We start from the raw sequence: 27,206 nt of genomic DNA, 5'->3' as shown, positions 1-27,206 counted from the left end.
CTGTCAGGCCAGGGAAACCCTGCCCGTGGCACGCTGCTGGGTGCACGCGCCAATCTAAAGCTGTACCGCTGCAGCCCTAAGAGGTAGGGATGGGTAGCTTACATACATACATACACACACACACAGCAGAGCCTCAGGAATATTTTTTAATTCTTCGATTCAATAAGTGATTTTATTATTTTTATTTTTTTGAAGAGCAGAGCTGCTAACACCAGATCTCTGCTGAGAATTTGCACAGCATTTGAGAGCTGGGGACATTGCTGTGGACAACTAATGCTCTTCTGCCTAGAGTCACACATTGAATGCAACCTGGTTTTTTGCCACTTATCCAAGCACCTCTATTAATAACCCCATCATCCTCTTTGCAGTAATGCCCTGCACCCTGCCTCGTGTTTGTCTCAGTTTGTAAGTACTTCACAGAAGTGAAGGAGTCTTCACTGGTCTCTGTCACTTGCAGGAAGGGATCGCACCTGAAGAAGTCATTGTAAGATAGTTTGGATTTTTCCACTTTATTCCTTTGGAGCAGATGGGATTTGACTAGCCAGAAAACAAGTTACAAGCTGCATCCCTCAGAGCTTGCGTAGGAGTCAGAGACCAGCGAGAGATACAGTGTATGAAAATTCCAGAGCGTCCTTCCTCCCTCAAATCTAGGGATGCTCTCCCCTTCCCACCCTTTTCTCCCTCTCTCCCTCCCTCCCTTTAATTAAAGCCAGAATATGGTTTTAATTAAAGCACGCCTGGATGGTTCAACCTTCTCTAATTATCCAAGAGAGATGGGGAGTCACTGCACACCCATGGCAACACGCCCATTTCCACCCCATGACAATTCTCTAGCTTGTAGCTACAAACAGACTGTCCTCCATACGGCTTCTCTTCAGGGTTTTAGGAAAAAGCAAGGATTTGTTGGAGCAGAGGCACCGCAGCCCCTATTCACCTTGGCTGGCAAGTGACCCGACGTCAAACATCCCCTCTGAAGCAAGGGACCTCTGCTGTACCGGCCCATCAGATCGCACCTCCTCTCCAAAGCGCCATGACAATGAGCACATGAATAAGCTGTGCGTAGCTGCTGGGTACACAGTATTCATGAATTGTCTGCATTGGATATGCCTGATTTTGCACATCCCAATGTAATATAATCCTAATATAATCCTGCCCCTTGCACATCCTAATATAATGGACTAACAGAATTTTCCTTTCAACGGCTAAATTCGGCGAGAAGCACACAAGGCCAGTGTTGCTATGACACTCAGAGCATGCATGTGTTAAGCCTCAGTATGAAATTAAAAGGAAATAGATCTGGTGAACTGGCACTTAGGAGCAGAGATTGCTTTGGGCTGCTGCACGACGCTCCCTTCCAAACTCGTATCAACTCTCCCAAATCCCTCCAGCTCCAAGCACCTCTATTGAGGATGAAACACTGCGTTGCCTGGTCCAGCACAGTGGCTTGCAATTTACTGCACCCTCCTGCTTTGGGACTTCAGAGGATGGACAAGTAGACACAGTAAAGCTTCAGACTTACCAGGCAGATTCACACCACCCTATATCCTCTTTATTCATCCTGTCTGTTGGCCACTCTTAGCAGGATCACATCAGCTGTGGGCTAAGAGCACATGGACTGTTACCATAGCTCAGTTAATGAGCTGCAATTTGACTACACGCCAGTCTCCTAGACAGGCATGTACTGCTGATCGCATTGCCACCCGTGTCCTGCAACGTACCCTATCTGCCTTGTAGCTGTATTTCCAGGCTAAAATGCTATCGTGGGCTTGCTAGTGGCCACCACTGGCATTTACCTAACAAACTAGTAAGGAACCAGGATGAGAAGTTAAAGGGTTGAGGCTGTAAATTCCACTTTTGTCCTTAAGCACCGCTTCAGCCTTTGTCCTTCAGAAACAATCCAGCAAAGACATTCCAGTTCACATATTTTTCACTAGGAGATTCTCCCAGCAGGCCCATATAATTTTATTGTTGACAAAAACCAGGCTGTAATAACAGCTTGTCATCAGCAGGTGAAGCCTCTCAGACGAATGTGTTATTCAGCCCCTGCCAGCTCACACTAGAGCAAAACACCGCTCTCCCCCTCCCCTGCAAGCTCTGAAAAGCTGTAATTACAACATGTGAGTAAGATCCACAAAGAAGCAAAACACAGTGTTGAGAAGCATGGCCATTCTTTAGCTAGGATTTCAGCCTAAAGCCTAGCAAGCCTGAAAGTCTTTCCTCTTCTGTGCATAACACAAAGGCCTCTCACTGCAACTAGGTTCTCAGAGATGCATCAACATACGGAAGAAAATACCCAATTTCCCCTCTTGTATTTCTCACCCCGTGTCAACCGCGGTACATGCTGGTATGTGTCATTCAGCTCATCCTTGATGAGGGGATGCCATTCCCCCTTCAGATCTTGGAGACCTCCCATTGCAGAAACCAGCAGATCTCAGTTTTGGAAATGAAAGGGTTTTATCACCAGCAGGGAACTCCCTGCAGTAACGCACTCCTCTGCAGCATCACTCCCTCTGGGGCAAAAGGCACAGTCAGCCTTCGAGCCACCAGCGCCACTGCACAGAAGCATCATTTTAACATCAGGAACCCAGTTCTTCTCCTTAGCATCACTTTTCTGACAGAGAGTAGCCTCTTGGGTCTGCTCAAAGGCTCTGGACCTGCTGAAAGCTCCTTCACTCCCCTTTTCCTTCCAAGCATACTGGCCAGGCTTGTGAGGGGGCTGTGCAGGACCCACAGGGTTGTCACGCAGCCACGAAGCACGTGCTGCAAGAGCTCTCATCCGCTCTGAAATGCTTCAACACCTTCCGCCAGAACAGAGATGGTCTCATGCAGAGTCTGCTCTCGATCTCCTGCTCCCGCATCATGCCATAGCTGGGTCCTGGATCTTGTATCATGGTGACCCAGGGTTTATTTTAGAATAACATAAAATTTGCTCTAGATACAAAGCAACGCAGCAGAACCACCGAGCAGGTAACAGGTGCTGAAGCCACTGCAAGGCCACCAGTACTTCACTTGTCTTTCTGTCCTGGAAAAGCAAAGCTGCCAAGGAGGAACCAGCCACTGCAGAACAGCCACATGCCCAGCAGCTCTCTCAGGAAACCAGCCCAACTGGCAAGTCTCCAAGCCCAGCGAGACTCACTCTTCTCTCCAGACATACGTGATCTACTCCAGCAACTGCACTATCAGAAACCCAAAGATGAAACCATCCCTCAAAGCGAATCTAGGAGGTGAAGAACCCTGGAGTAGCCAAGCCCATTACAACTATAATTATCCATGCACTAAACAAGGAGCTCTCAGTGATGAAGCCCAAAGTACAGCATCGTGGACTGAGTGTGAATTCACATGTAAAAATAAAAGCCTGCTGTGAAGTCACCTGCTGCCAAAGTATCTTGAAGTTATCTTTAGAAGGTTAGTCTAATGTCTTTGTTAGCTGCTTTAAAATAAATAAGTAAGCGCTGAGACAGTAGTCTGGGAGCCTATTTAAAAAGCGATGGTCATAAATATGTGACTGATCTGGGTTACGTATAGGCTTTCACAGTTGTCAGCTTTTTGGCATGAAGCAGCACAGCTAAAACTCATTCTTCCACATCTAAGGTATGGGAGTCTGAATTGCCAGTGGCTGTAAAAGGCCTGTGATCTGGAAGATCAGTTTTATCCATTTAGAGGTATCGCATGCAGTTAGTCCATCCTTCCCTGCACAGTTAAAGAAAAACTATTAGCTACGACACACGAGGGAAGTGGTCTGGGTTTTTTTAAAGCTATTAAAATCAAAGAATACAATGCAAGTGATGTTTCCACTTTGGCAAGGAGAAAAAAGGTTTACTTTTTCACCATCCCTGTAACTCAGACAGTCCTCAGCGAAAACCACTCCATCAGAACAGCTCCGTACGAAGGCTCATCACGGAGAATCTAATTTCTGTCTGAGTGACCATGACAGCAGGGCATCCCACCACCGTTAGCAGATACATCCTCCTGTTTTTAATACTTATGTCTGAACACCCTTAAATGTGATGAAGCTACTTTCCCTCCTGTACAGGTCCCCTGCACCCCAAACTAGGTTCTTTGTTTCTCCAGACAGTGGCCTGTATAAAGACGGAAAAAATAAAAGAGGAAACCCACACTTCCACTTTCACAGTCATCCAACATCCAGCTGAACCCAGCAAAGGCCATCGGGGCCTCCAAGGACACCACACAGAGGGGCCATCGGGCAGCAGTAAGCACAGCAACGCCAGGACTTCAGCAGTACCAGCAGCTTCTGGAGCCTCTCAGGCAACCAAGATACCTGGTGCAGTTTTCCTGTATATGCCAGTGAGCATGTAATTTTTGTACAGCAAAACAATATGTCACCACCCTCAACTTCTGACCCACCAGTGATAGCAGCAGGAATACTCACGATTTGTCTCTTCTGCACGCACGTCTCTGAGGGCTGGCTTGCCTTCGGCGAGGGGACAACGACTTACCCCGTGATCTCTCTTTCATCGGAGAATGGGCACTTGAGGGTTTCAGAATCTGCGAGAGATGGGGAAAGGAAGGAAAAGGCATTCAATAAAGGCAATGATTCACTGAAAATAAAAAATAAAAATAAAGGGCCTCATACAGTAGCGGGGACGGCACACAAAGAGCCTTCAGTCTCTTGGGGCTTATTCAAACCCCGCCCCAGGTTAAGAGGAACCCAAAGCTGTTATCACGTGATAGCTGTTCAGGGGCCCTCTGCAAAAATTAGTTGGTGTCACCAATTCAATTCCCAGCAAAACACTGAAGAAAAGGTCTCATCCACAGCTTTCTTCAGAGCTGGCAACAGCAAAGGATAAGAAAAACGGCTTTGAGCATCAGCTGAAGGAAACTCATGCAGCCGAATCACCCTCTCCAGCTTTCTTCTCTGCAAACAGAGGCGATCGTCTCCCAGGCTGGCAGTTGAACTCTGTGCAACAGTGGGACTTTTCAGTAGGTCTCCTTCCATTCGCACACTTGCCCACATCCCTCAGGCCCTCCAGCCTCAGAAGTCCATCAGCACGACACTCGCACTCCAGGCTATTTTTAAGACCTGATCCTCCAAAGTCAGACCCCTCACAACAGGAGCCCTCTGAATCAAGTGCCTCAAATTCTGAATTAACTCAAGGGAAGAGTCAGATGCAGGGCCTTCAGCCTTCAAGGGTTCAGGGCTGTGATCCTGGCCTTGAGGCACTTAAAAGGACTGGACCCAATGTCACAGGTCAGCACACACACAGAGCTGGTCCCTCTATCAAAAGCAAGACTAAGTTCAGTAAATCATCCACCCATATAGACTTCTTCAACTAGAGCCTGCTTCAGCTGTTTGTTCTCTAGATGATATTAAAAGTGCATGGAGAAGAAGGGGAAGAAAAGTTTCATTACATCTGTAATCAAGCACATGTGCTTAAGGTGACAGTATGGTACAAGCTGGTCCTCAAAACTCCTTGGCAGGGCAGGAGAGGTGGCAGCAGGACGTAGGGGCCACGATGCTACTGGCGACACTCACCTCAAGGTCAGGGTGAGGGGGCAGGTGCCTCAGCCAAAAAAGCATGCGGCTGCTATGTAGGAGCCATTCCTCAGCAGGGCAGGGGACAGGAACCCAGAATAACTTGGACGGGATGCCGCATGCCTCTTCACGAGAGCCAGCCCCATATTTAGCAACACACCTGCTCTTCTCCCACTGCCAGCAGCAGGCTGGAAAGGCACCAAATCCCCTTCCACCATGACCACAACCAGCTCCTCGTCTACACCGGCCCCGGAGGCACGGTCAGGGACACCCCTCATCCCCAAGGGCAGCCAAACCCTCCAGCCCCCTTGGCAGCCTGCCCTGTCTCCCCATCATTTCCCTCCGGGCTCTTCAGTCCAACCAGCCAGCGGGGAAGCACCAGCCTGTCAGGGACTCCCTTTCCTCACCCTTCCCATATAACCTACTTTGTGATTTAGCTGGGAGTGGTGGGCATCAGGTGGCGCAGGGCAAGCCCACCAGCATGCCCTGCAAGGAGAAGCAACCACTGACACGGCTGTGCCACGGAACCCCTTGCAGCTCAGGTGCAAAGAACAGAGATCCCTACCTGCAACCAGGCCGCCCACCCCACCAGTCCCAGGCACACTAGTTCTTCCCAGCCACCTTCTTCCAGAGTCGGTGAGAAAAGCAAACTGGGCAATAGCTCCTTGATGGCCAAGGACGAGTATGGGTTCAAGTGTTTCCCAGGCTGAAGGGGAAATCTTTGAACTAAAAAAAAAAAAAATAGCTATAAGGGCTTGAAAACACACCAAACCCTGTGGGAGAACCACCGAGACAGATGTAAGCACACCCGCAGCCCACCTGATACCGCCTTAATCTCAGGCCGGGGTCAGTCTGCTGACATGGAGCAAGACCCACCTCCGCAGGAGGCACACTAGGCACACCCACCTCTGAGTCCACCGCCCAGGCACACGGACCTACCTTCATCCTCATATCCCTGGCAAACTTCTCCAGCTCCTTCCTGACTTCTGTGCGCATCATTTTGGATACATTGAGGACCAGCTGTTTCCACTCGATGGGCTGAAAGCTGTGCGGCTCGTGCGGGACGTATAATCCGATTTTTACTTTTTTGACTGAATGCAAGTACTTTTTATAGGAGTCTTCAAATTCAAAGATGAGGTCGCTCAGAGTTCGGTAAGTTAGAGGTTTGTCCATCAGATCTGATCGTCTGCTCATGCCCAGCGAGCCATACCGGCCATTGCAGTAAATCCCGAGCACCACATGATGAAAATAGTTCCCTGAGAAGTGGGTTTTAAAGCTGATGGGGAATCGTTCCACGGAGGGCTGCCCATTTGTTAAGTATCTGGTGTGCACTGCGTCAAGGCAACGACGGCGCTGGGAAGGGAGCACGTACAACTACCCCTGTAAGACATCTTTAGCGGGTCTTTTTAACTGCCAGGACAAGTGCTTTCTTACAGACACAAATTTATTCTCGCTGTGCCCCAGAAACAGTCAATGCTGCCAAAGCCCATTTCACTACTTGGAGAATAAGATGCAATGCTTCAGGCAGGGAAGGAAAAAACACAACAGTGATTGGGTCAGCACACCAGAAGAGAGACCACCTTCCCCAGATCTGTGGGAACTCCCCCATTTGATACCAAGATCAAACTCCCATGCTCCTAAAAGGGAACAGAGTTTCCCTCAGTTTCATGCTGGATCTTGGTACGACTTAGGTTATTGATCCTCATTTTCCCAACTCTTCAAACAGTATAAAAAAAAAATCTGAATTTATTGCTCTCCAGGGTGACAGTCTCCCTTTCCATCTGTAAACCAGCCCTCAGCATGGCCACTCCTCATAAAAGAATGTTTTTGCATGTTACCCTTGTAATGCATTGCTGAGACAAACAAAGTAAAGCTCCCAGACGGATAATTAATTAGATAAGCACAGAGACATCATCAGGAACAAACGCTTTTAAAAAGCAAAACATGTCCCCTGAATTACTGGCTGGCCATTTCAAATGGACCACGTGCAGAGGCCGGAGCCAAGCTCCGTAACAACGTAGTAAGTGATCTCAGAGGGGAACTACGTGTGGGTCCCAGGTCATCTCCTCGGGAGGCTGCTGGCCTGTGGCAGGGGGAGGAGAGACTGAGATTCCCTCACGCAAGTGGGTTTGCGTCAGCACCTACGTTGCACACAGCTCCCTGCTGCTAATCCCTGGACAGCTGAAACCCAGCCTGGCTCCACATGCTGACACCCAGCCCCTGGGACAGCAGGCGCCCTTCCCCTCTGCAGCTCCCCCCCCTACCCACGCCTGGGGAATGGAGGAGGGATGACCAGAAAAGGCTGTAGCAAGATGCTCCAGCCTGGGGTTACTCCAGCCAGAGGCACCTGCAGTAACCCCGGAGCCATCCCCAGAGGCAGACGTGGTCAAGGCAGTCAGTCAGGGCGGTGTGACTACAAAATACACTGGCCCAAGGGGCAGCACTGCCAGGATAGCATGAGGGCAGCCTGAAGAACAGAGGAGTGGGGTCGGTCCCCGCTGGAACTGAGGGAACCAGCTCAGACCAGGGTCCTGCTCTGGAGATCTCCAGCATCCCCTCCTCCCCCTACCCTGTGCCCAAAAAGGAGGTCTTTAACAGCAGCGAAACAAGAGCCACTGCACAGCTGAGATGCCCTGGGATGTTACTGTGGCTGGCCTTTCTCCCATGTCTGCATAGCACAGCTGCCCGACAGCTGCTGGGAAACTGAGAACACAAAAAGCCTTTGTATCAATATCATAAAACACAGTTCAGGCTCGGTTCTTGTTCTGTGCAGCCTGACACCCCACCTCACCACCAGTGCAACTCCCCAGGATGCTGACCCCCCCCGCACCCCACATTTCACATCTTCTCTCTACAGGGATGCAGGAAAAGCATCCCGTGGCTCTTATCTGTCTCTAAAGCATTTTCTCAAGGGGGTATTTCACCCACCTGACGCTTGTTGAATTTCACATATTCAAACTTTTGCCCTCCAGGTGAACACAGAAACCAACTAGTAGGAGATTCGTGAACTGTCCAGAATCTGAGGTCGAGAGCAAGGAGTTAAACCTCTGTACAAAAAAATGCAAGAAAAACACATTGGCAAAAATCTTTCAAAACAGCCACAGGGAAGCTTTTTGGTTCAATGTCAAACATATTTAAGTGCATTCAGTGCTAGATGTCATCAGCTTTAGCAGTCTGGAGAAAACGTATTAGAGTGTATAGGAACAGACAACGCTATGGGCCCAGCTCGTGGTGCGCTTCAGTATCTGCAGGACAGTAAGTCTGGACGAGCGTGCAAAGCAGAGCGCAGACCTCCCTACAGCGCACACGACCCCCCGTTCAGCCAAGGCTACGTGCGCCCACCTCTGATGTAGGTGAGGCAGCAGATGGGCAAACGCAAACACCCTGCAGCAACTGTCAAAAGCTCACCCCGATACCAGCTACACTGACACAGAACAGAAATAGCTCTATTGCCTTCGGTGGTCTCGCTGGATCGCTGTTGCATTAGGACTAGCTTCTCCAAGGCAAAACCCCGCACCACCGGTAGAATTAAAGATTATAAATACACTGCAACGTCAGAATGGGGCCCAGCGACGTTGTATCAACTGGAAAACTCAGCCCACAGTCACCTCATTTAAAAGGTCACCTTGCTCCAGGCCTTAAAAGGAGCATCCTGCGTACATCAAAGTCATGTTACAATGATTTTTGTCCTACAGACAGATTCTTGCAGAAGCCCATTGTATTTATCATTCTGTGTAACTGAAAAAGCACTATCTTTTATTAACACCTATGAAGCTTTCAAACATCACCACTATTTTTCCCCCTCATTATGAAAGGGTTTTCTCTCTGCTCCCCGAGTGCCTTTCTATTAAGTCCACACAAAGCTTTGGTGGCCACCTGCCACACATACACACTTCTGCCACGAGGTCTCGGAGAAGTTGCAATTTAATCTCATTAAATACTAGGTAGGAGTAAAAGAATCTTTTGAAGATGGAAATTACCCACCATCAAATAACCCAGCAACAACCGCTGCGGAAATTAACCTTTAGGTACAGGTTGCTTCTGCTAAGTGACTAGTTAATGAGAGTCCCCACCCGAGATGAAATACACAGCAAACGAGCTGGAAAGGCACATCAGATCTTCCCCTGCGTCCATGCATCATTATTATTTCTTTTCCTTTCTGCTCTGCCCAAGTAGAGCTGTATTGTGGCAAACAAAAGGCAATGACACAGCAATGCCGCAGCTGTAATCACACTTTTGAGCTGGGACTGTAACTGCAGGATGGAGACTCAGGGAGTAAATTATGTGCCACAATAGAGAAGCAGCGCAGAGCAGGAGAGGGCAAAAGCAGCTGTAACGAAAGCTCAGTAGCCTCCCGATCCTGGGTCTTCGTGTAAATCAAAGCAGCAGAAAAACAGCACTGAGGGATGCTGATCTCCTTGGAGATCACACAAGAGGGACACTAATCTTCTGGCTGGCCACCACTTGCCCCAGTATCCCTCCCCTTCCCCCACACCCAGGAAATGCACAAGGACGATACCTGGAGCTCCACCAGGGTCTCACAGGAATGGGTTGGTATGGCATGTCCCCATCCCTTGGAGATTCCCAAACCCTGCCCACCCCGACGCTCAGCTCTTCTGCAGCCTCATACTAGTCCTTCAACCTCAATTTCTTCCACCCCACAGACCCTAATGCCTGCTGGCCAGGGCTGCGTGTATTAGGCAAATTATGAATTCTGTTCTCATACCCCAGGGGGCTGATTTTGAAAGAGACAGGTTTGGGTCAAAGGAGTGAAAGAAGAATCGGGCCTGAAGCATACAACATGCTTTGGGGGTGACAGACCATTGGGGTAAACCACTATGGCTCTATTAACAAGTAGGCTTTCTTGAGCACACCAATACTGCTAGCAGCCTGCAGAAAGGGCCAGATTTCCCAGGCCAGCATGCAGCTACTACGTACCTGCAAGTCGACATTAAGTACACCATTCTCTGAGCCACAGGTTGTTTTGCTTCCCGTAGTCCCATCTCCTTCACCACCCAGGCTCACGCACAACGTAGCTTGGATACTTGGGAGACATTCAGATCCCAGACTCAAATACAAGCAAGACTTGGGTCACAAAACCTGCACTCTGGCCACCACCTGGACCTTCCTGGGCAGTGGGGCAAATGAGGAGTAGCATCCTTAGTTCAAAAGAAAAGGGGAGAATTAGTTAAGGTGTTAGCTGAGTCAACCCCTTAGTTTTAAAACTCTGGAGCAGAAAGCATCTCAATGGGTTTTCTTGAAATCTGCACACTCACACAATGACTCAACCAATGCCCTTCTGTGGTTTGTCTGGGTTGGTTTTGGTTTTTTTTAACCTCCTGGTGAACTCTAATGTCAAAAAAGTCCCACAAAGAAGTCCCAGCATCTTCCCCCCCAGTACAGACACTTCCCTACACAGATGCCCCCACTGCAGAGCACAGAGCAGTTCCCGTTCAGAAGAGAGACTTGAAGCCCTTCACCTTGTTTATTTGCCAGCAGCAACTTTTAGAAAAAAAAATGTTCTCTTGCCTTTTTATTATTATTATTAATAAATAATCAGAGCAGGATCTTTCCACATGCCAGCACTGTGGCTCCAGTCTTCGAATATTTCTGGAAATAGGTCTTAGCAGCTGATAGCACCCTCTGGACAGCAGCTGGCTCCCCGTGGCTAGGTGAGCTCGGGTTACTTACCACCAGCAGCTTTCCCACCACCACTAGGAACCACAGCCAGCTGAACAGGAGGCAAAGGGACACGCTGCAAGGACCTCAGCTCACCTGCATCTAAACCATCTTCAGCAGGAGTTTAGCTGGAGGAAAAAAAACCTGGTGCGTTTGCCAAGCTGACAGGCAGGGACTGTGCAAGGGGTGCACTAGCAGCAGGTGAGGAGATGAGTGCCACCCCTGCGCCGTGCCCCCTCCCTGCAGCACCAACAGGGACCCAGACCCCCAGAGGCAGGGGGCGTGGGGAGACCCTCCTCCTCAGAGCCCCAAAGGAAAAAAGCCAGTGCAGCAAGGCCCTGAAGAGCCCACAGCAGTTTGAAACAAACCAAGACAGTCTCAGGTTTCAGAGGTAAGTGCCAGCATCAATTGTTTGATCAGATGAGCCCACCAACACTGAAGTTCGAGCGGGTCTAAGCACCCAGCTGATCCGGTGCCCAGACTCGCAAGTGCTTCTCCTCCAGCTGCAGGAAGACCCAGCATCACACCTGAAACCTTCTGGTGTCTCCGCTACAAGTCCCATTCTGCCTTACAAACCAAAGGCAAAAAAGGGAAAGCCAGATGAATCTGATATTGAGCAAATGAGCGCCCATTGCACTGCTTGTACTAATCAATTTGTTATTTTTTAGTTTGAAATTCTCCCTTATTTAACTCAGACAAGATGACATTGCAGTGCTTCATGTCTTAGAGCCCAGCAAGGGTGTTTTTTGCTGGTCGAGATGAGCACAGAAAGCCACGGGGTGTCTGCTCCCCTCCTCTCCTGCCACCCACAAGGGCTGAGGAAGCGTGAGCAGGCACCCCGAGCCATCGCAGCAGGCTGTGCCACAGGGCACAAGCAAGCTGGAGGGGATGAGAGCACGCTGAGAGGAGCAAGAAGGCAGCTTTATTTACGCTAGCAATGCTGAAGCCACTAGCTCAGAGTGAGGAGGTGGAGCAAGAGGAGAATAAACCTCACACTTCAAAACCATCAGATAAGGCCTCAGTAAAAACAGAAGAGCTATTTTTCCCAAGAAACCAAGCAACTGCTTGCAATGTCAGAGGGCCTCCGACCACCAGCAGTAAACACTCGGAGAAGTATCCAACCACAGCCTGGAGTCAGACAGCATTTCCCACAGGCTCCAGGAGCGCCAAGATCCCAGGTTTGGGATTGCTTACTGTGAGGCAGAGTGCTACCGAGCCCACATCTGGATATCGTCTGCACAGAGAGCCTGGGTTCCCCCCCCTGCAGCTCCAGCACCCACAAAGGAACACCTCGAGCAGCTGGCTCAGCCTCCCAAAGCAGGACTGCCAGGCAGGCATCGCTCCTTTTGAGGCACCTGTTCTCCAGTGCCCAGCTGCAGTCTGAGGTGACTAGCTTAAGATTAGACCATGGCAATGGAAGCAATTAAAAGCTCTCTCCCAGCTCTTCCCAGCTACCAGAGGGGCTGTAGATATTCAGCAGGACCCTCCTCACCCATATTTCAGTTAGCAAGTGGGTCGAGCTGTGGACAAGCATGCAGGAGGCAAAGAGGGGCACTGCGGGGACATCAATATCCTGCAATGACTGCGGCAAGAAACTCCCCCCCCCCCCCATTGAAAACCACTCGCTCCCAAGCCCAGGGATGTACCTGCTAGGCAAGAGGAGCAGGATGGGCCCAGGTCTCCAGTGGTGATAAACACCATCCATTGATTAAATGCACAGAAGGCATAGTGCAGAGTCTATTAAATCATTTCTCCCTACTGAGGCACTTCTGCTCTCCTCTTCCTCGTTTAATGATATTATTGGGCGGGGGGAGGTCTAATACACTGCATGGGTCTGACCGTTACTTCGCATGAACTGGGAGAGGCACACTGAAGGCAATGGGAGTGACTTATGTTCACCCAACACAGACACACTCTGCGAGACTCCCTGAGGATGGATGCACCCTGCTGCTTCCCTCTCCCCCTCTGATATTTTGCTCTCCCCATTTTAATAAAGTGAATACAGCACGGATAAAATTCCCTTGGCACTTTTTGGTTTACTATTCCCTTTCTTGAGCACAAGTCATTTCGATCCTTGCTGAACACACCATTATTCAGCTGACTTACAACTGAACTCAGAAATGCCCTGGGGAAGACAGCAGGAGGAATGCCTCTAGTTAGGCACTGACAAGCAGACCATGTAAGCAGAGAGATACGAAGCCAGTTCAGACAGCTACACAGAGAAGAAAAGAGCCGTGCAGATTGCTGCAAAATAATATTGGAAGATCTATACGAGCTTTCGGTGATCTCGCAGCAGCTGCTGCCTTGGTGCGTACAGACAGGGTAGCTCAGTATTTTAACTCATTGCCCTATAAAAACGCTTCAAGATCTAGTGCGAAGGCAATTATGCAAAACGCAATTCTGCACCAGGAGGGATTACAGAAGCATTTTATAAGAAGTTGCATAGTAAAAGGCAATTGCACGAGCCAGCAAGCAGCTCAATTAAAATGACATCTTGCTAAGCTGCTCTGCGCGAGCCAGCCTTTGAATGAAGACTCACACCAAGGGTCCGCTGTAGTGGGCTGGGCTCTTTTCAGTATCCAAGCAACATGGCAAAGCCTGCCAGCACACAAATTAAAAGCAGTACCTTATTTCCAGAGACAGAGAAGGGAACCAGAGGTTAACACACACACAGGGATGCTCAGCTCAGGCATACGTGAAGACATTGGTTTGACACTCAGGAGAGGGTAAGCACATCTCTTATCTGGTAACCGCCTGACCTTGGAAAGCAAGTCGCAGCTGCTGGCCTCACCATGTCCGCATCCAGAGGGCAATGCTGAAGATCAAAATCTCACAGCTGAGAAAAATCAGCAAACTTCCCCACGTGCTGTTACAAAGATGCATCCTAAAAACCCACATGCAGCATGGCACCACAAGGTTCTGCACGGGCACAAGCTTCGTACCAGCCACTGTCAAAGCACACACATTCAGACAGCCCATCCAGTCACCACTGCTACACTCTTTGTGTACCCACACCTCAAGCAAAATACTTAAAGTTTAAAAGATCCATGCAATATAAAACCTAACGCATCTGTTACTGGATCACCACCCCAGCAGATAGCCCCTGTTCTCACACAGGAGACTTCCAAGACAGCAAGCAGAAGTCACAGGAAGACAGGCCTGTCCCATAGCCTCCCCCCTGCTTAAGACTTCTCATGAGGTAATCTCAATTAAAAAAAAAGTTTTCCATAAACTTTTTTTAAAGCAGCATCTAGAGACAGAAGAATTCATCCAAAAGTCCAAAGAAACTTCAGATGACACCAAATAGTATAAACCATAGCTTTCAACTATTTTGCTTCCCCCACTGCTCAAAAAAACCCCAAAACTAAACAAAAGTCAGGTTTGAGGCAAGCAGAAAAAACCCTCTTTCCAAATGAAAATAAAATGGTCAAAACTTAGATCAGCAAGAATACTTTTAGGTTATCATGGTTATCTGTACACCACTAATCAGCCTCTGCTCGTGTGGTATGTGGAATAATTGGTTCAGTGCTAGAAATACAGCACTAGAAGCCACACTGACACATATCAGTACTGCAGAGCAGCATCAACTCCATCTGGGGATTATTTCCCCCATCCCTTTGGTCCCTAAATAGTTCGGGACACAACCCTGACACAAGGGGAAGCACAACAGATCCACTGACATAATTTCTGTTTCTGGGAGGGCATCGGTTTGAGTCTCTTGCTGACATCAAGCCCCCAGGACCTCCATCCCTCTAGCTGCATGCAGACCTTGCCAGCATTTGCAGGGGAAGCCCCGTCAGCCAGAGCCACCTTTCAGACTCAGACTGGAAGCCTATCTCTGGCACATGGGGAGCCAAGCGCAGCCACGAGCAGCACCCAGTGCACACCGCAGACCACCTAGCACAGTGGGGACCGCATCCGGCATCGGGTCTCACACACCGCATATGACACTTGCTCAGCCCACGTCCCCTTCCCACCTCACAGCAGCCACCCCTTCTCATGAGCCAACACCGGGCACTACCTGCGGGGCTCTGCCAGATGCTTCTCCCACGAGAGGGGGCAGCAGCAGCAAGCAAAACGCCGCAGAGACATGCCAGAAGCTGGTCTGCTTCAGGGTTTATTTTGGGTTGGGTTTTCGTTTTGTTTTAAATCAAACTTGATCAGTGGTGGTAAGACGTATCTGGCATACAATTATTCCTGCAACCCTGTCTTGCCCTCCTCTAGTGTTTTAGGATGATGCAGGTTGATTTACCAGTGACAGCACAAGAGGGTCAAGAAGCAAGACAGTCTCTAAATGAAAATATTCTTGGCATGTTTTTCTGAGACTGAATAGGAGGCAAACATTATGTTACGGTAAAACTTAAGTGTTTAACTATAATACACGTTTCTGCACAAAGCACAGTTGTGGGCTGAGACAAAAACTAACTAACATGACTTTGCCGTGTAAACAATAGACAAACATAGGACAAAACCTGCATTCCTCAGGTGTTACCAAGCTTCAACAATAACTGGCAGAGAAATACTAATGAAGAAAACAGGGATTGTGTAGACAGATACTTATCTGGGCACTTTGGGTCAGATCCTGACATTATGCAGATTACCAGGGCAGGAGACAAAGTCGGCACAGCCAGAGCATGACACTTGTGAACCGGGGACACAGCATCCAAGCTCCCACCGACAAGCCTAGGCAATTCAGCAACTTGTTGATCAACACCACGGCAGTTCCCCGAGCTGCTGGCACTCACCTTTGGCTGTGACCATCTCAAACACCATCCAGAAAGGGCAATATATAAAATGGCTCTGCAGTGGAAAAAGCCACAGAGGCATGTGAAAGGATACATCCCCAGGATAACTGCTTCAAGGCATTTGATAGGTAAGGACTCCCTGGTCATTTCTTTTGCTGTCTCCATTAACCTAGGACAGAAACAAAAAGGTTTTCAGTCCTTTCAGTTGGAGCAGTTGACAGGAATCAAAGCATCCTCTCGTACACTAAGAGCCAAGCGCCTCCGGTTCTTATCTCAGCAAGTGCTGGTGAACTTGATTCTCCTCTTCAGCAACTTGCCAGAGCCCTGTTGACTTCTGGAGAATGGCTCGGGGGGGGGGCAGGGAAAAGGCGTTTGGCATCCCAGTGCCTTCCAGCCTCTGAAGATGGGTTGGAGGAACGCAGTCCTCTCTGCCTCTCCAGCAGCTCCACGAGCATCACTTCAGACTGTAACACAAAGCCCTGCTGAGCTGCAAAAGCTGGCAATCATGCAAGCTCCCACAGCAGGACCAAGTTTAGCTTATTTTCAAAATAACCCTGGCTCTCCTCTGGAAAAAAACAGGGGAGAGGATGGTTACATGATGGCCCCCTGAAAGCTACAAATGCCTCTGAGCCTATAGCTATAGGTGCAGATAAGAATTTAATGCCTTTTTACTCAAGTCTGCTGTGCAGAAAGCTCTGCCAACACAGACACTTCACACCACTGCAAGCTGAGCTATCATCTTGCTGCTGCTCCCTACGTCCTGTGGACTGGGAAAGTAGTAGAAAACATAGGATTTCCTGCAGGAGTGCAGGAAACTGCGCATGCCCAGGATCTTGCAAGTTCACAAAGTTTATTTACAATCTGGACTCTCATCTTTGGAGTAGAGTTATCTGACAGGGACAACACTGTGATGAGAAACAAGCAACCTAATCTCAGCTCAGCTGAGAAAGCTGTCATGCCAGACTGACACCACAGCATCAACCAACTAGGTATCCTATCACCTTCCACAAGCAGATCCTGAAATCCTGAAGAGTTTTAAAAAAAAAATACTGGAAGGAGATAAAAAAAAAGGCCAGAAGAGTCATATTCAATGACACACCAAAAAAAAAGCTAAAAACCAAACCAAAGGATGACTTCTATTTTGAAGTCTTCTCTATGCGTGTCCTTTCCCTGAGAAGAGCTTTGTAAACAGATCCCTACTCTACAGAAACACAATATTAAATGATAAAAATATTTGTATTAGAGAAGATGATGAAAATATGCATCTGAAACCATTAGACTTTGTTTTTCCCACTTTCTAATTCACCCACCTCATGCATTTTAAACCTTGTATTGACTGCAAATGGCAACACAGCTTCCACCGCTATTACAGCCTGTCACAGCCATTCCGTGTCCCATTTATCCAAGTTAGAAATTATCTTTTCATTTGTAAACAACTGCCCTTTACACTCTGCCTGCAGTACAGAAGACAAATTAGAGTTAGCCTGCCTCCTACATGCTCACAATCAGCCACAGAAACCCCACTGCTGGAAGCAGGGAGCAGCTCCGACAAGGGCACACAATGGGGCCCCTTTATCCCCCACAGTGGCTCCTCAGTGCTGATTGCAGCAGTAGCCTCTGCAAAGCCCCATCTCTGTCCGGAGAAGTATTACATGCGGACAATGCATGGGAGGTACCCACAAACAAGACGACCCACTGAATTTCCTATCTTCTAACTCGGGGGGGGGGGGGGGGGGGGGGGGGGGGGGGTGACAGCCAATTATGAATGTGTATCAGAGGCAAGAAAAAGCTGAAGTTGTAAAGCTATTTAGCTTCAAGCCATTTAGTGTGGTGTATGCCTAGTTAACATGGTCCAAGGGACAGGGCCAGCATCTCCTCCTCAGGTCCACACCCACACATGACCCCGCTGCCAGCAGGCAAACACAGTGACTGAACTGGAGCTGCCTTGTCACCATGTGCAGCATCAGGTCTCCCAACACCTGCTTTTATAAGCTCACTGCTGTCATGATTTCAAGGTGTCGTCAGCATGGAGATAACTCCACAGCCAGGGAGGGAGTCTTCAAAATAATTGGCCTAAATGAGCAGTCAAATTACTACCGACTTACCTGTCACAGCGACACTCACGCTATTTAAATACTAAGTTGTATTTAACATGCACTCTGTTTGCAAGCCATATACGTGCTGGTTCTGAAGCACAGCTCTCCAGGATGCTATATGGTTATTAAGACAGATTTAAACTGAACAGGAAAGACATTTTGCTTACTTAACAACACGCTGCCTGCTAGTGCATGGGTACCTCGGCTGTCCCTTCTGAGGCTAGCGGCAGCCCTCTCTTCCCTTTACATAGTATCATCAGATAGCTGGAATCAGAAGGGACCCCGGGAAGCCTTCCTATCCCACCTCCTGCTGAAAGCACCCGGGTCCAGGAAGCTGCAGCAGACGCTCAGTGGCCACCCGGGACCTGGCAGCTCAGAGATGGCCACGGCCTCCGGACCGTGACAGCGATGAGGATCTGTGCAAGGGGGCATCGGTCAAGAAGCATCACCAATGATCAGCAAACAGGCGTCCATCTGCACCTGCAGGGCAGGTCACGCCATCGCACACACCCATCCCAGAGTCCTGGGGAATACTCCACAAACAGTTTGCTTTTTTCCCCTCTGCATTTCCGACACAGACCACAGGGTTTACGTGGATGACCCAGTTCAATAACCACTGAGAGAGTCTTTCTTCCGCTTTTAACAAGCTTGAGATGAAACATGGCCTTAAACCCCATGTTTGCATCGGAAGCAAAGCCTTTGGAGAATCCCCAAGCCACCGCTCTGCCCAAGGTAGCATAAGCCAAATCTAAATCACTCCTCACAGATAATTTTCCAGTCAGCTTTTAACTGGGTTCTCAAAGGCTCGGGAACCCAACAGTTAATCTATCCTATACTTAACCTTGCATCTAAGGTCTCCTAATGTTTAAACAAAATCTTTCCTTCTTTGCAATTTAAATAAGAAGCTATTTCTGCTATTCAGAGTGGGCATGGAGACCATTTATTATCTCTCCTCTTGCAACCAAGATTTGTATACACGACAGGCTGTAATCTACCCACTCCTCTGTAAACATGAGAAAGACATGTATTTTTTTTTCTTTTTAATTCCCCCATTTCTCTCACCCCAAATCTTCCCTTAGGTCATGTTTTCTAGACCTTGGGCAATACTTTTTGCTTTCCTTTTGGATTCTCTTCAACTGACTCACATCTCATGGTCCCTTCACAGCTGAGCCCACCACACCAATACAAACTGACCAATTTCCTTCTGAATCCAGCTTTCAGTATATTTTTGCTACCAACCCAGTGTTTTGTTTTGTTTTTTGGTTTTGGTTTTTTTTTTTTGGGGGGGGGGGGGTGTTTGTGTGGTTTTTTGGGGTTTTTTTGTTTGTTTGTTTTTTAAGATCAGCTCCATCTGTGCAAACTAGCCTTTCGTTCTCCATTGTGTATTCCCACAGCTGGCTATTCCCAAATCCCTTCTCTGTATTTGCCCTTAACTCATATACCTCCTGTTTGTTCCAGCCCAGCTCTCTTACCCTTCAGAGATCACTCTGAATCCCAAATCCATTTTGCAAAGCCTTGTCACCTTGTCCAGCCTGGACCACAAAGCACATCTATTAGCCAACAATTAGTCTTATCTGTACCATTAATGAAAAAACATTGACCTGAGACAGAGATTGCACACCTCAACTGACAAACTCTGCTAGGCAAGAGCAAGCTATTGGTTAAGTACCACTTTTTAAGTGCTGCTTTTCACCAGGTTGGGTCCTTATGTCAAAATAGTTTCATTTGGACTCGAGGTCCCTGCCTTATCTGGAGGCTGCCAAAAGCCGTACTAAAGCAAAGAATTATTACAACTTCTCCCTGATTGTCAAAAGCTCTTACACTCTTATAGAAGGATATTATCAGAACCAAACTGTGCCAAACTAAATTCATGTTGCCTATCACTCGCCACCTTGTTAGGTTCCAGATACTTGATTATTTGCCCTAGCATTTTTCCTGAAACTGCAGATAAACCCACACAGTTCCTAGACTTACCTTTTCCCTTATTTGTTTTAAAGGCTGGTATCTTTGCCTTCCCCAGTTTCCAACAAGAGCACCCATCCTCCTCACACCCTCTAACAGAAGTATTAATGGTTTGGAAGTTGTTTGCCAGTTCTCTGAGAGAGCATCCAGCTCATTTGAAAACAACTAATTACAAGTGCTCTTTGACTTGTCCTTTCCCTATTTTCTTTCACTCCTGAATTCTTACCACGCTGTCTCAGATGTTAATTGTAACCGGAAAGGCTGCACCATTAAACTTGTGAATGAATTATTTAAGGAAGCAGGGAAAGAAATAAAAAACAGCATCAAGCATTTCAATTCCCTGCCTGAGCAGGGTTTGTTTGCCGAATTTTCTTTAAATCTTTCCAGTTATCTGAACAGACTCCACATATATGATACTCTAACGCAGTAATTTTCCATCTCGTATCACGGTTAGCTGGGAACTAGCCCAAAGCCACCCTCTCTACAGACCCCGGTGAGCACGGGGGCCGCCTGCCTCTTCCAGTAACTTGGGAGAGACTGCCACAGTCAAAAAATAAGCATCATGCAGCTTCCCTCTTCGTGGCATTCACACCACTGCCTGAAGTCTGCCAGGCAGATCTCTATTCCAGACCACAGTGAACTTTTCTGCCTCTGAAAAAACAGGCTGCACGCTCCTCCCTCGAGGTCTAGTCCTAGGCAGATGGTGGTATTTCCTTGTAAATTGACTCAAATTTCTTTCAATGTTTTCAGAAGCCCACCTGAATTATCTCCCTTGCTTTCTGCACTAAGAGAAGGCCCATAGAGGAGATGATTTTGCATCTTTTGGATGCTTTCTGTTTAAAATGGCAGTGACTGCAGTCATCTCAGGAACCATGAATTCCTTTTGCTCCTGGATTTTTCACTAGGGCATCCAATCTCATATACAGGTTAGAAAAAGCTTCAAAACTTTTAGCATGCCCCAAACTGGAGGATCTCACCAGCTGGCACCCATCACGCTAGAGTCACTGCAGAGACAACCATGCTTAGGAGGAGAGGTTGCCCATTACCTTCACCAGAAAGACTCCTACAGACTTCAGTAAACTTTGAATTAGTGAGATGCTCCAGCGCATTTTCCACTAAGTTCTCCTTCCCTACAACTCGGTACTTGCACGATGTCTGTAAAATCTCCCTCTCCCAAGTTTTTCTAAGGCTCCTTACAGTTTTATTCTTCCCAATGAAGCAAAGAGAGAAGGCATCAACAGGAGTAAAAGGAGATAAAACAGCAGGGCAGCTACTGCTCTCGTGAATCTTCTCAAAATCAGTTTGTTTCAATGGCAAAAGCACTTCTACCACATGCTAAACATAGCACCGTATCTGTAACATTCTCTCTTTGTGCAAGAGAAGCAGATGTTCAAATGCATTCTGCAGCCTATTGTCTGGAAATGGTACGAGCCCATTTTTCTTTACAGCCCCATCAGGGTTCCTTAATAACATGGTGTGTCAAAACAGTATTATTTTCCACCCTCCCCCCGCTGTTATTTGGTTGCATCGCTCCCACGTGACTGCTTCTATCATGCTCTTTTATTGCAATTGATTACCCATTATATCTGCAGTCACTGAATGTCTCTCCATCTTCACAGAGCAGCTTCTGAGCTGTAATTTCTCAAAGTCTCCAGAACCTACCTAAACATCACCTTTTGCTTCAGTCGTAGGTCCCACTGATCAGCTGGCACTTAACTGGAGGGAACAGCACAATACCGCACCTATCTACAACCTCCCCAGATACTTTGTGGAGGACAAAGATATTTGTTCCTCATTGTGGCTCATGCCTGCGTCCTAGAACAGAAGCTTGCAGAGGGCTTATTGCTCCTTGTAAAGCCAGTAATAGAAGTTTGTTAACATTGAATGCAGTTACAGATATTACTAGATATCCAGAAATACATTTTTTTTTCTGAAGCTCTTACATGATCTAGGCTTGGGAGTTTTAAAGAATGACTATTTCAATTAACAGTGCCATTTTTTATCAGAATGGTTGTACCAACAAAAGCTGTAATGTAGGTTTTGCCAGCATAATCCTGTATGGGAAAAGGAAGACCAGCTCAATCGGTGTCTGAAACACTTGTATCGCATGCATACACACAACACACACACACCATGGATCAGTAGAGCTGAACTCCATAGGGTGCCCTTTACCTACCTAGTATGAAAGGGTACATCACAAAGCCTATGTAAAGGACACCATCCCAGGTCAGGATACCTTGTATACTCTGTTAGCAAAGCACTCCTACGGTGGATGTAGCTACACCTGTAAATCTGGATTTTGTGCAAATACAGCAAACTCAGGCCAGGTAAGATGCATTTTCAGACACAGTTTGCCAGTACAACAGGAACACCACACACAGTTTGCAGGATCACATCTCTGCCACCCCGACTCACACAGCTACACCAATAGAAATCTAGCATTTTCAAAAGTGTTATCTATAGTCTAGACAAATCCACAGGGTGTCTGGCAGTCTAGAAGCAAGTTGATAGCTAACAGTGACTTTTTCTTAAGAGAGACTGTAAATACTGAATTACAGCAAGCCTGTGTCCCTTGATGTTATGAGTTCCTATAGATAATTTATGCTCTTCTTCCTAAATGCAGCCAGGCATTTTTATTTTCTCATGCATCACACCAATGCTGACAGTAAATCTCTATAATATCTAGTCCTCCCTCCATAATAGAAAAACTCATTAATATGCCCCAGCTGCTTTAGGACACTTTCACATGAATTTATGAATATTCAATTTCCATCTAGTGCTCAGCTTCTTTGTGTCCGGCCACTGCTCTCTTGAAGAGAGGCTGCCAAAGATCTCATAATACTTTCATTAGCTTCGAGCCCTCATGTTATGAAATAAGCAATATGTTTAGTATCAATAAATCACAGCTCTGGGAACAGCCTCAACTTCCAGGAGCTGGTGGCGATTGGAGGTACTCAGCATCTTGCCCGATCAACTTGCAAATACAGACTTTGACTTGCAGCAAGCAAGGCCTTTCACACCACAGAAACTTGCTCAGAGCAGCGCTTGTCGCCTCAGCACAAGACGCCTGTTGTCGCCATGCCGGAAGCAGATTTCTTGCAAAGTAGAACACACCTCCCAGGAAAAAAACTTGCAGGTGTGGGTGTTTTTCAGCCCTGATGAAAACTGGCCTGGCAGCAGGAGAACAAATCCAAGGAACCAAGGACAACTGCAAGGAAGATATCCTCAGCTGGTATGAACAGCCACGCACCCCAGATGAAGGAAAGGAAAGCCTTTAGGGATACCTCAACATTACAGGGCAATCAACGCGTTATTCCCCTTCTCAAAGTTGGAAAAACCATGACAGGGCAAGCGCTTGAGCCCCACTGCAGTACGACAGGATCTGGGCAGCTAAGTATACTCCTAACAGCTCCACTACTCCTTGCACTCCCATCCAGCAGGTCAAGGAGCAAAGCGGCACAGGTCTTAGGACTTAACACTATGCAAGTCCAGCGTACACCAGGTGCAGGCAACTGTGCCTGGCAAGCTGGCAGCAGCTGCCCCGAGGGGTTGGACCATTTCCAGGGGCACTCTCCTTAACTCTGCAGAAGTCCTGCCACCACATACCGATTCACTCACATTAGTCCTAACAGCAACAGGACAAGGAGAGAAGTCAGACACGAGTCCCCAAGCAAATACTAAGGCAGGTAAACAGAGGAAATGGTACCACCGAGGAGAGGATCCAAAGCCATAGGTGCACCTCCAGCTGTGAGCACTATATTGGTTCCCTTCCCAGAAATAGTACCATCCTCATAAGCCAGGCTTTCATCCAGCCCAGGAGGACGCCGACCTTTCAAGTGGTGAGTGCTGAGCACAATTCATTTTCATCCTCCACTTCCTCGGAGAAAAGTAATGGGACAAATTTAAAAATGAGTGACCAGCCTGAAAATTGGTTTAAGCTTCTGTAAACTCATCTATCATTAAAGGCACAAGATTTCTTCTAAACTAGTTCCACTGGTGCAGTGAACATTACAGAGAAAGGAAGTGGGAAAGATTTCTGTCAGCAAGATGAAAACCTGAAGTGCAGAGCTGGGATGGGAACTGGAATTTACAGTGACAGACCATTAGATTCATGACAGACAGCTGGGGAGAGCTAGAGACAGGCCAGTCTACAGGCATAATGATATTCTGCTTATCTAAATTTCACCCTAAAATAAAAGCATAATGTTATCAACACGTCTTCCTACCCTAACCTGCTATAATTTACTGGGTCCTATTAAGAGCTGTCCTAAGTACAATGCAGTTCGTACATGCAAGGGATCCCAGCTCTCTGTTGCCAGGCTCCCTGCACACATGTTCGTACTTGTATTGCACAACTCATCGCCAACCAGCGCATGAGTCCACCATGTGGAAGGAACGGCAAGATGAGCAGCAATGGGAGAAGCAAGGCCATGACTTAAAACAGTCTGTTGCGATCCTCCAGGGGAAAGGATTGTGCCTGTGACGACATCAAAATTCCCGCAGCATTTTGCGCAGTTGATATCTTCCTACCATCAGCAAAGAGCATTACAGCGCGACCAGAATATCAGGACTTACATAGTTTCCATAAAAGCAGCCCAGCCCTCCCAACCCAACACCAACAAGTGAGAACTGAGAGTTTTCCCAACCCTGTGCATTCAGCTTTGGCCGGCAGCTATGCAGCTCCCACACGGCTGCTGAGCAAGACCAGCCCTTCCACTCGTTGGCTCTCAATGGGCCCATTTGCCACCTAGCAGCAAGCTGGGACCCTCTTTGCAAAGGTAGCAACATACACAGTTTTGGCCCTGCCAGAGGAGCCGTGGCATGGAGGAGACAGCCCTCCCATGCCATGGTGCTACAGTGCTTAAATGCCCAAGGTGATCAGCCGATGTGGGACAAGGGCACTAGACCATTTCCAGAGACACTTACCCACTTAGAGGTCTGTTTTTTCTAATCTCGAAGAACTGTGTTCCTGTGTGATTGTATCTGAATTTTGTCTGTTAAAGGAAAGTAACTTGAACAGTCAAACAATAAAATAACAATGCTCAAAAGGTGGATTTCAGTTCCGATTTCCTGTTGAAACATAAAACAAGCAGTAAAAGCCATTGACTCTCAGAAATGAAACCCTGGCATGTGAAATAAAGCATTTTTTTTTCACTTGTCTTTTTATGACATATTAACTGGCATTAGGTGGAGAGTCAAGCAAAAAGGTTGTTTGTCTAAAATGACACTTAAATTTGGCATATGAGGGTTATGAAGTCACTTTTCCTCTAGGTTCCACTCACTATTAGGTTACAAGTTTGAAAAAAAGTCTCCCATTTGGGCAACAGAAAGCTTTTATAGTCCAGCCAAACCAATCAACACCATTCATGGTTCGAAAGAACTTACTTCCTTCATAAGTTTTTAACTCAGCCAGCCACATAGCTCACGTATGACCTAAAAACCAAAAGCACAGCAGGTGCATCCATTCACATCTAGGAAATATAAATCATTCTCTAAAAAATACAATGCACTTGAAATGGAAATAACCAGCTAAGTGCAATTCAAGAACATTAGTTAACACTATGAACATAAGAGAAAAGTTCATCACAAAGGGTGCTAGCAGGCGGTCACCCATCAACCAGACCAGAGCACCACTTGCCTAGGAGTGCAAGCTACCATGCAGCAACATCACCAACAGCAGCCTCTTCCCCGCTCCTTGAGCATAGCTGTTCAAGCAGTAATGCAGTAAATCAGACCAGGAAACCGATCTGTCCAGTAAAAACAAAAGAAAAAAAACCCCAACAGCAACAAAAATTTTAAAAAAATCACACCACCCACTTACTTTTGCTAGGTTATTTTTACTGTTGAATCTGTTCCCCAGCCTAGTTCCCAACGTGGCCATGAGAACATTCACGCCAGCAAAACTGTGGTGGCGATACCAGGGCAGAAACAGGTGACCCCGTGGAGGCAAAGGGTACCTTGCAAGGCATAAATAGCACAGCTGCTGGCTGTATAACCATGGTCTAAATAAAAACTTCAGATCGCACCAGGATGCTCTGAACTGACTTCAATTAGAGTTCAGAGTTCTCCAGAAACAAGGCTTTGCTTCCCTCCTGCCTTCAAAACCTAAATCAGGAGGCCCTTTCAGAATGCTCTGAACAAAGCATACAGACTCTTTTAGCCCACAAAGGAAGCCCAGACCCTGTTCCCCAGCCCACATTGAAGCTTTTCTGAACACAGATCCAAACCCCGTGCCTAAGGCCTGCTCCCGCTACATAGCAGAGTACAGGATTTCAAGACTGCTGGGAGGGAAAAAAAAATATAAAATTTTTGGAGCTCTGCGTGACATGGTCTCCTCTCCAGCACAACCCCACTGAGCAGCAAGCCTCTTGTCCTGCCCAAGTGGCCGACATGCAGAAGAGAAACGTGCCATCCCACCGCAGAGCAGGCTGGCCCCAGCCTGCCTCCCTCCCCACGGCAACTGCTGCGGCTCCAACCCCTGCTGCCGCCTTGATCCCAGCCACTACTCCCCAGCAGGCTAACCGTGCCTGCTATCTTTGGATGCTTTTCCAGCTGCCACCCACATCTCTTCTTAATCCTTACCAGGACTTTACATTCATTCCTCATCCCCACTGCTTCCCCACACACATGCACGTACACACACACAAAAAGGGAGAGTTTAGAAAAAAGGAAAACAGAGAGAAGGGCAGCATCTGGGCCAGCAACCATCTCCTTCAACATTATCTGTCAGCAAAGGAAACAGTCAGGTATTAGGCATGGGGCAGCGATAGGGAGGCTGGATGGATGTGTACATCTCTGATGAGCCCCCCAAGCAAGGTGGGACACCTGGAAGGGGGCATTCCTTTGGTCAGCTCCTGTGCCACAGGCAAGCCTACCCACCTCGGAGTCAGGACAGCTGCTTGTGCCCCCCACCCCAATGACAAGCACCCCCTGCAAGCTGAACACGTAGGCAGTCCTCAGGGAGCCCGCAGGGGCTGCGAGGGCAGAGGGAGAAAGGGTTTGCTACAACGCCGGCTCTCCCTTAGTCGCTTTACAACAAGATGCCACATTATTTCTCCAGGCATCACGATCCGATCATAATATCCTCATAAACCAACTTCAAAATAAGCATTTCTGCTCCCACCAACGTCACTTCAGTTAAATTCTTCAGTATCATTTAAAGTTAATTACATCTCCCAGAGGATTGCTGTGACAAGCTCAGTGCTGCAGGTGCTATCACAAATCCTTAGA

General features: G+C 47.7%; 1 protein-coding gene across 3 annotated transcripts in view; it reads right to left on the bottom strand.

The window, feature by feature from the left end:
• VASH2 (vasohibin 2) overlaps positions 1-27,206 on the bottom strand; it is a 36,409-nt gene that overhangs the window by 3,601 nt on the left and 5,602 nt on the right. The window contains exons 3-6 of one of the 3 annotated variants that reach the window (XM_076334546.1): positions 24,903-24,959; positions 15,993-16,087; positions 6,434-6,825; positions 4,391-4,506 (exon numbers count right to left, since the gene is read on the bottom strand). In XM_076334546.1, coding sequence (XP_076190661.1) covers positions 4,391-4,506; positions 6,434-6,825; positions 15,993-16,087; positions 24,903-24,959 — 660 coding nt within the window. The remainder of the gene's footprint in view (positions 1-4,390; positions 4,507-6,433; positions 6,826-15,992; positions 16,088-24,902; positions 24,960-27,206) is intronic. The other 2 variants (XM_076334545.1, XM_076334547.1) reach the window with 2 other exon arrangements.

The sequence above is a fragment of the Aptenodytes patagonicus genome, chromosome 3 (genome assembly GCF_965638725.1).
Source record: "Aptenodytes patagonicus chromosome 3, bAptPat1.pri.cur, whole genome shotgun sequence".
NCBI classification, from domain to species: Eukaryota; Metazoa; Chordata; class Aves; order Sphenisciformes; family Spheniscidae; genus Aptenodytes; species Aptenodytes patagonicus.
The sequence above is the reverse complement of the archived record's forward strand: the minus strand, read 5'-3'. Positions and strand labels throughout refer to the sequence as shown.